General features: G+C 36.3%; 1 protein-coding gene across 2 annotated transcripts in view; it reads left to right on the top strand.

Moving 5' to 3' along the window:
• The window catches only part of CPT1A (carnitine palmitoyltransferase 1A), a 33,638-nt gene extending 22,158 nt beyond the window's left edge, over positions 1-11,480 (top strand). For both annotated transcript variants that reach the window (XM_017742160.1, XM_008639375.2), the window contains 7 exons: positions 441-557; positions 1,429-1,593; positions 2,321-2,455; positions 3,520-3,672; positions 4,755-4,859; positions 6,755-6,847; positions 8,371-11,480. In XM_017742160.1, coding sequence (XP_017597649.1) covers positions 441-557; positions 1,429-1,593; positions 2,321-2,455; positions 3,520-3,672; positions 4,755-4,859; positions 6,755-6,847; positions 8,371-8,457 — 855 coding nt within the window. In that variant the 3' untranslated portion in view covers positions 8,458-11,480. The remainder of the gene's footprint in view (positions 1-440; positions 558-1,428; positions 1,594-2,320; positions 2,456-3,519; positions 3,673-4,754; positions 4,860-6,754; positions 6,848-8,370) is intronic.
• The last annotated feature ends 1,569 nt before the right edge of the window (positions 11,481-13,049 follow it).

The following is a 13,049-nucleotide window of genomic DNA, read 5'->3' as shown; positions in this document are numbered from 1 at the left end:
TTACTCTAAAATAAATTACTTCTTGATGAGTAAGTTTTGACAGATAACAAACTTGAAGAAATTCTCTAGAATCTAAATTGAACAAAGATTGTGAAATCTAAGTCTGTTTATCTGTTTAGTTTTCTACTTAGTTTGAGGTGGGTTTTGAATCGAAAAAGTTTTGATTAAATCAGTAGCATCTAACAGAATGCACCAGTGTAATTGAAAAAGTGTTTGGTGCACATCTGATGTTCTTCCCACTCAGAACACAAGTAAAAATACCTTAAAATGAAAGGTAAAACTGAGGGCTTCACATGCAGTTGTTTTCAGTATTTGGAAATAGGTTGTATGTTGTATTTCACTGTGTAGTGAACATAGGTTATATTGATTTCACTATGAAATCCTAATTCCACAGCAATAAGTAATGTGTTGCAGTTCTGAAGAAGTATCATTCTTTGCAGAATGTGATGGCAACTGAGTATCTTGAACTGGGCTATTCAGCAGATGGCCATTGCAAAGGAGATACCAATCCAAATATTCCTATTCCTACTAAACTGCAGTGGGAAATTCCAGAAGAAGTAAGTACAGAAGATTTAGTGGTTTGAGGAAGAAACTTCTCTTTTCCCCAGTGGTCAAATCATTTATGTAATTATTGATAACCCTATAAATCAGCTTTAAATTCCTCTGAGTCCTGTAGGTTGTGTACTTCATCAGTAGCCATTAGTCAGTTTGCTTCAAAAGTCAGGGGGTTTTAATACCAGTCTTTAAAAATTCTGACTGGGAAGTGACAACATTTTACTAGAAGCCTTCTTGGTTGCCTGTATGTCAAAAATAAGTGGCCACCTAAATAGTGACTGTATTAAAAGAAACTTTTATTTGCTGGGGTTTCATTACTGTTGTCACAACAAATACTCTTGTTTAACAGTTCCTTTAGAATAGCTGTCTTTTTTTTTGTGTGTTCATAGTTCTGTATACATGCCTAATAAGATTTGATTTTTTAAGTTGGTTTTTTTTGCCTGAGTTCAAGAAAAACTGCCACCTCCTATTTGGATTTTAATTTTGAATAAAAAGGTAATGGTTGGTGATATATTTAATTAAGCATTGGCAGCTTGGAAGCCACGCTACTCTTGCCATTCTATAACTGTAGGTCATTCTTTTATATTCTCCTGATCCGAACAGTTTTAATGCTGGTGGTTTTTTTTAAGTGTTATTTTTGGATGTGTACTGGCTTAAAACATTTTTATTGGCTTTTTGAATTTTATCTTTCTAGCAAAGATAGCTTCTCTTCTTTCTCTAAAGGGAGATTATTTAGGTAATGATGTTCCTGGCATGCATAAAGGCAGCATTTCCTGTTTATCAGTTAAAAATACTTGATCTTTTTCAACAGTTCTCTCAAATGCCGTGAATGCATGTGTGTATACATACAGGTGTTTGTTTGTTTGTTTTAAGTGCCAAGAAGTGATTGAGAAGTCTCTGAGCACTGCCGTAGCTCTAGCAGATGATGTGGACTTCTGTTCATTTTATTTTGATGCTTTTGGGAAAGGACTAATAAAGAAAGTGAAAACCAGCCCTGATGCCTTTGTGCAGCTTGCCCTGCAGCTTGCTCACTATCGGGTAAGAAAAGACTGTTTCTGGCTTACAGAACCTCATTAAGCTGGGCATAACATGTTTGTGACTAAAACATGTGACTGTGCACAGTAATCTTGCACTGCTTGTACATGGTTATTAAAGACATTCGGTGGAAATTGATACAAACTCTAAACAGATTACTAGCTGGAAAACAATTCTCCAAAGGTTCACATATTGATACTAAATTTTTTCTCTTCTGCTTAGTTGGTCTATCCCTAGGCATTTTGGACTTGAAATAAGATATGAAACTTCGAGTTAGCTGTGTTCATAATGTAAACAATGTTAAATTTGTCTTTTAGTTTAGAGTCACACATAATGCAGTTGTCGTGGACACTCCCTAAGAAGATTAACAAGAAATGCCTACCTGTGTTTTCTTCTGTTAGTTCACCTTCTCTGTAGTGTGTTGTAAAAAAGACCAGTGTAGTAACATTCAGCTTCTCTTATAAACTGAAGAAGGTTGAATATGAAATGCAGAGAGTAGTCCTTGCTAGTCTGGTTGTTCTGTTAGTGTTTATCAAACCCTGCTTCTGTTCTTACTTTTGCCTTTATTATCTTCAGGTAAGTGGGCTAATGGTGGACTACTGAAAACTTAATGTTGAGTTTAATTTGTGGAATGATTCATAGCCTGTGTGCTTAGCTTGGACTGTTGATTAAGAAAGAGGGGGGCCAAGTCTGGCTTAACCTTAATGTTCTTGTTTATCCCTTTTACAAGGATATGGGAAAATTTTCTTTAACATATGAAGCGTCTATGACACGCTTGTTCCGAGAAGGCAGGACCGAGACGGTTCGTTCGTGCACTGTTGAGTCCTCTCGTTTTGTTCAAGCCATGGAAGATGCAACTGAAAGTGTAAGGTCATGGTGTTGGTGCCTTATACAATTGGGAGAGTAGGTTTGGATTGGATATTAGGAATAAATTCTTTGCTGTGAGGGTGGTGAGGCACTGGGACAGTTGCCCTAAAGAAGCTGTGGCTCTCCCATTCCCGTCAGTGTTCAAGGCCAGGCTGGATGGGGCTCTGAGCAACCTGGTCTAGTGTAAGGTGTCCCTGCCCATGGCAAGGGGGGTTGGAACAAGATGATCTTTAAGGTCCCTTCCAACCCAGCCAACCTGTGATTCTGTGATAATTTATAAGTCACATGAGTTACCACTAGACAACCGTGTAAGTCCGCAAATAGTTTTTAAGCGTTTAGAGTGATGCCTTTTTTTAGGAAAAAAGAGCAGCATAAGGTAATTGTCCACGTTTTTCTGTCAATGCATCAGAAATTCTAGGTCATACCAAAAGAGAATGGCAGAAAATAACCAAATATACCATTATTTACCGTTCCTGAATTCCAGGAAACAGTGGTTACTTGTGAAATTTTTGTGAGTTGTAAAACTCAAACGTAGATTTGTAGAACAACTAATCTCATACCAATTTAGCTTTCCTTTCTGACGGGGAAGCAAGAATAATTCACATGAAGGAAGTAGTTGTTCTTGTGTGTTGATTTTGATCACCAGCATTTTTGGACCTCTGTAGCTTCAGTGTTGGCAGTTTGCCTTCTAAAATAGCTCTGGCAGCTTGAGTTTTTCTTAAATCACATTGAGATTTGCTCTCTGTAACTCTTTAAGACCAGTGTCTTTAGAAACCATAAATAATGCAGCAAACTTGAGTTGTAATCATGTTAGATTGTGGGGTTAGATCACACTTAAAATACAAATTAGTTTTCTTTATGCAGTTTGCTGGCACTTGCTGATACCTGAAATTGAGTACATGAGGTTGAAAAGCCAGAGGATGCTATGTGGGGTCAGTTGTCTTGTACTTGACCTTTAAGTGCTCAATGCTTGAGAATAATTGCTGTAACTTAGTTTCTGCACCTCCATCATTAATGCAGTTCACTTAACTGAGTTTTCTTAATCTGTTTTATATTTGTTAGACTGAAAATAAGCTGAAGTTGTTTCGGCTGGCAGCTGCCAAACATCAGCACTTGTATCGCCTTGCCATGACTGGGGCTGGCATCGACCGCCACCTCTTCTGCCTTTATATTGTGTCGAAGTACCTCGCTGTAGATTCTCCTTTCCTCAAGGAAGTAGGTGACTTTTATTGGTAACTCTTTGTTACAGTAAATAGTCCTTGGGTTAGGTAGTGTTCTTAGCAGTGGTATCTGCTCAAGATACAACTCTGGTTTTCCTAAGAAAAAAGGTAAAATTTCAGGTAGTGTTGTTCAACATCTGCTGATAAATTAAGTTAGTTTCATTTTCCTTTATGTATACCTTTGTTGATAGTCCTAGAAGAATGCTTTCAGTGAGCTTTTTAACATAATACATGTTACTTGGAATTGCAAGAAAGATATAGTCAGTATTAAAAAACGATTTTTGGTTGTGGGTTTTGCATATTTTCAAGGGAGTGGAACAGAGGCTGTGTGTTTTCTCTGAGAATTTTCTTGTAAAACTGACAAATTCAGTTTCTTTTAAGTTACTATGAGTTAAAGAAGCTGTATGTGGCATTAATGTCACTATTACTGTGACAAAATCTTTATTACTTAAACTAGATTTTAAGGTTGGATTTTATAAAAATAATTACACTGCACTTGTTCATTTTTTCTGATTAATAAAAAATGTGTTCCACCTTGCTGCAAAATTAAGCTGCTCACATTTGTCTGCTTGCTCTCCTAAATGTGGCTAAGTCAAGAATAAAACAACTTTCTACAGTTTCCAAATTTCCAAGATATATGTGTGTTGTTAGAGATTTTACAAGCTTCTAACTTGATGTAGGATCTTACTGGGGTTTAAATATGACTAATAATGATCCTGTTAAAACAAGACCTGTTGTGTGGAAGTTGCTAGGCTATAGACCAGATAATCTTGTTTGAAGTAGCATTTCTATCCAAATTCTATTTTATTCTCTTTGAGGAATTGACATCACCTCCTCATATGTTAATGGTTTCCGTACCAGGACAAGTTTAACTATTTCATTTAAGCTTTTTAATTGTTCTTTCCAATGAAATGGGAGTTATCCTTAATATTGCTTTATGAAGTGTTTTCTAACACTTCATAAAGCAATATTACACTTGTCATTATAACACTTGTTATCTTGACTAGTTTTGGAGAAAGTTGCATGTTCTTAAACAGTGTTTCATATTTGTTTGCATCTCTTTCATATCTAATAAAGGTTTTGTCAGAACCTTGGAGGCTGTCAACGAGTCAGACACCACAGCAGCACGTTGACCTGAAGAAGAACCCAGAGATGTTAGCCTCTGGTGGAGGGTTTGGACCGGTATGTTTCCTAAATAGAAGTCCCCACTAAAAAAGAGTTTTATTTTCAAGAAGCCAGTCTAAAAAATTCAGATCTGTGATGCCTCATTGCTGCATATCAGAGGTGCAGCTCATGCTTTTAAATGCATGTATGTAATGCTTTCCCATGATGTGGATGTGCTCAGGAAAATCTGCATCGCCTTTTTCTGGTATCCCACTACAAGAATGGATCATTCTTAAGGAAGTACACAGTTCTGAAATGTGCTACAGGGCTCCATAGCAGAGAGATCTGATGAAGTTGGAGTTTTTATCACATTGCCTGTGCCCAGATCTTCTGTACATCAGGCTGTTACTACAGTGACAAATGCCATATTACTTGAACTAGATTTTAAGGTTGGGGTTTGTAGAAGTTGACTTCTACTTGACTTGTCCTTTATATTTCCTGCTTGATTAATAGATGTGTTCATACATTCCTCCAGACTGAGCTGCTCACATTGTTCTGCTTGCCCTCCTAAGTGGCCAAATCAAGAATACAGCTGTGTTCTTGGCTTCTGTAGACTTTCAAGAAACCAGTGTATTGTTAGAGATTTGACAAGCTGCTTACTTGCTGTAATATTCTACTGGTATTTGAACTTGGTCATTGATGAGAATATTGGTGTCAACAAGATCTCTTAAGCAGCCTTTATGGGGCTATTATACCAGACTAATATGTTTTCCAAAATAATTTCTGTTGAAAGAACAGTGAGAGGGGTCACAGGACTGCTCTTCGCCACACAGAAATTAGGGTGATGAGTCCAGTGTATTTTGGCTGGTTTGTCAAGCTGGAAGATGGTGGGAGGAGGGGTGGGGGGGTATCTTAAGTTGTTATTATTTATTTATTCATGTTTCTGATACAGCTGTCAGTGGTTTTTGAAGTTGGAATGAGTTTGACTTGCAGTATCAAGGAAGCCTAGCTACAGCCATACTGCTCATTCCTGAGAAACTGGCTTCCCATAGCAGATTATGAAGTCAGTATTCCAAATGCCCAAAAGGCAATAGGAGAGGGGTTTGGCTGCAGGAATTTCTAACACTGTTTTCCTTTTGTTTCTGTTTACAAAAACTGTGCTTTGGTTTGCAGAAGTAGCCCAGAGATGCAGTACATCACCTTTCCATGCATGTGTTTTTTGTTGGTTTTGAAGGGGTTTTTTAAGCATTCTGTAGAATTTACCTGTGTAGCACTAACAGTGAGAATACTGTCAGGCTGCTTAGCAGCAGTGGTAGCCAAGACATGGAAGGCTGTGATCCTTTGAGTTAGGAGAGACATGAAGAGGGGTGACATCAGGATAATCTGCGTTTACCAGGCATAGTTTGAATATCAGACTGAAACTTGGGACAGTTAATGCTGCTAATGTTGAAATTGGACCAGACCTCTGCTCATGATACAGGTGTTCAGAATCACGTTTGCTGTAGAGTCAGATGAAAACTTGCCTTTGGCAAGTTTTCATAATACAAGGCTTTTATATTGTGTTTGTTTATATCAGCAGAATGATCCCAGGAAAATGATTGTTTAGGTATACAGCTGAACTATTTTATTCCTTGCTGCTTAAGCACTGAAGTTGTATAGCTGCTTAGGACCAGGCCTTGATAAGAGAAGCTCTTTGAATAAGTATTTTATTCCAAAATATTAAAGGTGGGAAATATTACAGACAAATATTCAGAAAATGGTAATTCCATGCCTTTCAGATGAGACTAGAACTATTCCTTAAGTGGAACCAATCTTCAGAAATTGTGCATTAAATGTAGAAGTTGAAGTTTGACTTGAGGAAATTGCAACTGATTTTAAGAACTGCAACAACTTCTTAGTTGTGCATAAGTCGATTGAGAATGAAGGAGAAAGAAAAAGTTTAAAATGTGTTTTTCTCTTCTTTCTTCCCCTAGGTGGCTGATGATGGGTATGGTGTTTCTTACATTATCTTGGGTGAAAATTCCATTCATTTCCACATCTCCAGCAAAGTATCTTGTTCTGAAACGGTAAGAGTCAGTCCTTTCCTATGGTTTAATAAATCTGTTCTGATCTGTGCTTATAGAACTGTTCTACTCATTGTCTAAAAAATACAGTAGAACTTGCAACACACTGTTACAATGTGTTTTTTCTTTCTCAATATATGCTGTTTTGCTCCACTCCATACAAGTGGAGTTTTTGTCTCCACTTGTATAAGTTTAATAGCTCATGACCCAAGGATACCATATTCTATTTCACTTATGCTTTCAAGCATAAAGAAAACATGTGTCCCAGGATTATCTTTACACATGTAGTTCCCTGCAACTCATGTAAAATGATCATATGTGTCCCCTAAACAGAAAGATGGGCATCTCTTGGTTTTTCTCATTACAGTTCTGATTGGTGTCTCAGGCTGCAGCTGTAAAGACAGAGTAAAATGTATGCTCCCTATTTAAGCCTTCCTGCTTTAAATAAACCTGAAAGAAACTGACCCATAAGTTATAATCTGTACTTAAGGAACATAACGAATCAAAAATTTATTAAAATAACACCCATTATTAGAGTGTAGTAGACGTCATATGTTGAATATCCTGCTGTTGTGGAAGCCTGCTTTGTGTTCAATTTATCCTTTATACTTTTATACTTTAAAACATATACTTTACTAAGCATGCTAAGTTTGTTCAGGGTTACATAGCTGATCTAGTTTTCCTCTTTTGACCTTAACTTGTCCTGGAGATCATGGCGCCTGGTTAATCATTAAAGATCAGGAAATGCAACTTTGTTTTGTTCATAGTTGAAATTGTTCTTCAGATGCCTGTTAGCTTGTACTTTAAATTTCTCTCTGTTCTTTTTACTTATTAGTGAAGTCAAAGGTCCATACAGAAAAGGCAGCATTTCATGAGTGAGGTCTTGATATTAGTAGGGTCATTGTAGTAGATCCTGTAATGTAGCTAATAATTTATATTGGTAATCTTAATTTCTTTTTTGTACCATTCATCTAGCACTTGGAATAAACAGAACAAGTGCCCATCTTATTTACACTTAGGAAACTGTTCCTTTCATTTTCAATATTTTTTTCAGTGGCAAATGATTCAGCATTTCTGATAGGAACTCAAATAAAAAACATTCTTCTGTTCTTTCAGTACTTCTTGGTCATCAGTCATACACTCACTTTGTTTTCTGAAGATGAGCTTTTGCAAAATCTTGTAGGAAAAGCAATATCAAAACCCAGTGATTTTAAAGTAGCAGAAAGCTATTCATCCATCTGATTTCAAAAGGATATGATCTCATTTCCGGCTGAAGGAAAGTAAATGCATAATGAAGAACTCATTGGTCAGTAATAGCATAAATCTGGATTAATCTGTATAGCGTTAAAATTTCTGGTATTCTAATTTCCCATTGTGTGGTAAAATACATGCCTGAATTCCATAAGCTCCAAAATTAAAAAATACTAAGTTTTTTAACTTTTTTAAAAAGTTTCTTCTTTTGCCTGAAAAATAGCTGTTGGTGGCCAGTGCGAGTATTTGGTTTTGGTTTCTGTTTCTTTTTAAAGGATTCTCATCGCTTTGGAAAGAACATCCAGAAAGCAATGGTTGACATCATGGGTTTATTTAACCTTGGTAAAAACTGTACAAAGTGAGCTGCTTTCTTGGTGCCAAGCAACCTCCTGTTGGTGGGATGAGAAGTCTTCTGCACATTGAACAAGAGCAAGGTTTGTCAAAGAGTAGCTGGAGAAGAAACTGAGTCAACACCTTCTTGATCACCTATTAAAACCTTAGCAGTATATTAAATGTGTCTCTTTTGTTGTGGTTTGTTGGTTAGGTGTTTTTAGTCAGTAGTATGGAAGAGCTTATTTCCACAAAGGATTACTTTTAAAATCTCCTGTGTTTCTAGGGATGAAGCATGAAGTCATGTATATTCTAACTTCTGCAGTTTTCTCTTAATTTGTATACACTTTCTCTTTTTTTTTTTACTTTAGTTTACTTTTTTCCAGAATCAAAGGGATAAAACACACTGACTTAAATACTAGAAAAAGTTAGATTTTCTGTGTGTTAATAGCAGAATGTTCTTCAATGTATCTGCTGTTTTATGTAAATGAGTGACAAAATTTGTGGCCATTTGCCTTGTTTGGTTTCATTTTAGAGCTAAATACTGTAAAACATGCCAAAAAATCCCTGCTGTAACCCACCTTAACACACTAAATTGTAGAAATATTATGGTTTTTGAAAAGAAAAAAAAAAAAGAAATCCAACCATTGGACAGCAAAATGTGTCCCCTCATTATCAGGTATCACATTTTTCTTACTGCTTACAAGCATGTTTGTGACGTTGATTTTATTTCTGTGTAAATAAATGGACCTGTGTGCTTGTTGATGCGAGTGCCTTAGAAAAATGAAGATCCTTAACCCAGGAGAAAGGCATATGCTGGGAGTTGTTTCAGTGGTGCAAGAGGTGAAGTTGTAGTAATGCAGATCTGGTTTTCAAATTACAAATTAGAATGAAGTGGCATAAGCAGACGTGAATACGTTGCCAAATGGTGCAGTCAGGTTTAAAGCTGTAATGAAATTCTCCTGTCTTAAATAGCAAAGGTCAGTCCTTAGGCAGTGCAGGACTAACTTTGTTTTGGGTTAACAGATATTCATGTGTTTGCTTTGGTGAAGGGAATTGGTGGTCACTCAAGTTTCTGGGTCCCGGGAAATGTGAATTGGGTTGAATGCAATGTGTTGGATAGCCTGCAAAGCAAGGCTGCCTGTGTAGGCTGATCGATTGCAGTTTGCCTGCTTCCAGCCTGGAGGGGCCACTACTGCATTGCCAACCATCTGCATGAGAAGGGCAAACTGCTAAAGCCATGGGAAATAGCTCCAGAGTGGGAAAATCATGGCCTTCTCAAGCCCCTCCTGGGAGATGCTCTTGGTCAGGCAGTTTCTAAAGGATACTGGGAGGGATGGGAAAGCTGTTTCACTCAGAAAGGAGCACGATGTTTCCAAGTGCAGAAACAAAATGGCTGCTACCAAATGGAGTAATTTTTGCATGATGCTTCTCTTCCCCAGGCTTTATAGGTGGGGTAGCTTTGTTTTACATCCTGCAGTGCAGTAAAGTGTACTTGTTAGCACAACCACTTTCTATTTTCTACTATTTTATATAAGGTACATGATGGCTACTAATACAGTGAATGATACTCCTGAGCTATGCTGAGTTTAAAAGACCCTTGGAGTGGGTATAAAACTTCCCATTAGACTTTGAATGTTTTCTGGCCAGTATTTCTAACTTTCTATGCTTCTTCATGTTTATTTTTACTCTCATCTAGCTATTAAAATGCCTGGGTATGTATGCTTGAGGTGGGAACCTTCAAAAATCCAAGATGCGTACTTAAGCGACTGCATGCTTACATAAATGTAGGAACCCTCACAGGTATTGATCAAAGACACTCATTATTTGATTAGGGTCCAGTATGTAGGAAAGGACACTTTGAAATAAGCCTTACTGCATCTGGCAGGCCTGGCACTTATCAAGCTACTGCAACCATTTTATAGTGATCTATTTTTGGAGCTGCAAAAATAATGCACTGAGTGTTTTGGGGGTTGTTTTTGGTGTTGGTTTTTTTTTTTTTTTTTTTTTTTAATTGACCACTGACCAGTCTGTGTTTAAATTAACATAAGTGCATATTAGCTTGTAGGATTTTCTTTAAAAGAAAAATGGTTTAGATTTGACTCTCAGGTCTTAAGTGTTTCTAGTCTAATTGTAGTTAGTGCAGTTATCAATGCAATTTTACATTCTTGGAGAGTAAGTATAATTGGCACAGAAAGCTGGTTTTTATTGTAAATGTTTAAAACATTTTGTGGTGTTAAATGTATCTTTTTAAATTTTGGAATAGATGTAATTCCTAAAGAGATAATATTTTGTTTCTTTTTCTTTAAAATGTCAGCAGCATGTGAATAAAGTATGCTTTTTGGATGTAAATCTTAGAAATCCACAGTGAATGTAGGTTATTAATAATTTAAATCTTGATGTTCAATATTGTGTACATACAGTAAAACTGCTTGGGGTGTCTCTTTTGCTCAAAGCCATAGAAATGTAACTGAAATTACCTAGCTTTGAATGAACCTTCTAGTACAGTGTATTTTATTGTAAAGTAAAATGTTCATATTCCAGTAAAACTACTAATTTGATATTAAAACCTTGAATCATTAATTCTCAATTAGTAATTTAGGAAATCAAACTTAGGGTTGAGGAGGTGGTTAAAAGTCAGGTTGGATGAAAATAAATGTTTCTGTTTATTAAATAGCAGTGTGGAATTGGTGGAATATGCCTCAAATGGGCATTTTCTGAATTTATTATTTCATGGCAGAAATTAGGAAAGCATTAAGTCCATTTACAGGGTACCATTGTTCAGGATTAATACCATTCCCAGCTGAATATTCTTTTAAGGTTTGAGTGTTTTGAGGGACTAAGGAAGTGTGTGCCTGACCTTGAAAATCATCCTTCTAATTCAGCTTTTGTACCAATTGTCTTCTCATGTAAAATATATTAATTTAAGCTAGCAGATTTTTTTTTATCCTGTTTAGTTACTTGACATCTATTGTTGGTTACTTACACTTTGTCTCTATTTTCTACTTCCTTCTGTGACTTCAAAAAATGAAATAAAAATTCACAATTACCACTACTTAGTACAATGTTTAATATCTTTTCTATTTTCTTCCCAGCTCCGTGTAGTTTCTTGAAATTCAGGACTTGTGAAACCATTGCTGTTAAATCCAGTTAGGAGCAGTAGCAGTGAACTATTCCGTTAGTTTTAGCAGTGATTTAAACGTCTTCTAGTTAATAGGGAATGTGTTAATGAATGATTACAACTAAGAGGAATTAAAGCTCCCAAAAGAAGCTGAACATATGGATTCACCCTTGTCTGCCATCAAATTGTGTTCACTTTCTTTTTTCTGTAGTGATGCCACATAAAAACGTCAGTGTTCTGACTTGAGGCATTTTTTCTCCAGAAGGAACAGTCATACAGATAATAAAGATGTGATCAGGTGGAACAGGTGCTTTCTTCAAAGTTGAAGATAATGAAAGTTTGTTAGTCTCTGTACCAGGAGCTAAAAAAATGAGATTTAGAAAATTCTTTCTGACCAGCTTTCTTCCTCATATCCTTATAGGTTATGACACTAAATATGAATGTTTCCTTCATTTGCCCTTCTTCTTGAAGGTATTAGAATGAAGTTCTGGTCAGGTTAAAAATACTTTTTTTGAAATAAAACTGATTGCTTGTTTCTGTGTTGCTTGCTTACCTTCCTAAACTGCTCGGAAGCACATATATAAAGAGCAAGCACAGCACACACAGGTGGAAAGCAAATTTTCAAGTTCAAACAACTTAAATTCTAACTTGAAACTAGAAAAGCAAGCTACAGTTGGTTTCTGTCTTTGTTCCATTTTCTGTTTGGTTGGTTTATTTTTGAAAACACAAATGTAGGTATTAAGTGTGATGCTATTATAGTTGTAAATACACCTAAACCAGAGCTGTGCGCTGAAAAGAAAAAAACAGAAATAATATTCTAAGTATGTAACAGTAGCTGGTAATGCTGAATGGGCCACAGCATTTAATTGCCTTATTATGCCATGAAAATGTATATAGCTTCCCATTTTCAAGGTCACTACGTCATGTTTTTTGTTTAGTCATTTGGCTTTTAAAAATGAATAATTTAATACATAGTTATAAGTAAAAATTTCTTTTCTTCAGGTGTTCATATCATTCCTATCTCCAGCTGCAAGTAAGAATAAATATTCTTGTTTTGAAGACATCAAACACCCAAACTGGAGTCTGTTTCTCCCGGCAAGTCCGTTGCAAAAGAATATTAATATTTCTTTCACAAGAATGTAATGCTATAGTGACATCAAAATCTTTTATTGATACTGCAAGGGAATTCTTGGTTAAAACACTGATCTCTCTAAACAAGACATGCTTCATTTTAAGTACTAGAATCTTTTCAGTGATACCTGTGGTTTACCTCAGACTGGTGCTTCTGTGGATGATTAAATAGTAAGTGTGCAGGTAAGGTTTGATGATAATTGGAAGAATCTGTTCAACCCCTGAATGTCTAAAATGGGCTTTTTTTTCTAAGTGCCAGAGCGTAAAAGGTGCTTTCAAACAGTGTCCTGTCTGATCTGCTCACAAAAGAGAGGCAAAGAAAAATGTTGCTCCATAGATTTCCTACATTGTGGTGCAAGGCAAAATAGCATC

This window comes from Corvus brachyrhynchos, unplaced genomic scaffold (assembly GCF_000691975.1).
Source record: "Corvus brachyrhynchos isolate BGI_N302 unplaced genomic scaffold, ASM69197v1 scaffold115, whole genome shotgun sequence".
In the NCBI taxonomy this organism is placed as follows: Eukaryota; Metazoa; Chordata; class Aves; order Passeriformes; family Corvidae; genus Corvus; species Corvus brachyrhynchos.
This window is presented reverse-complemented; position numbering and strand designations above follow the sequence as displayed.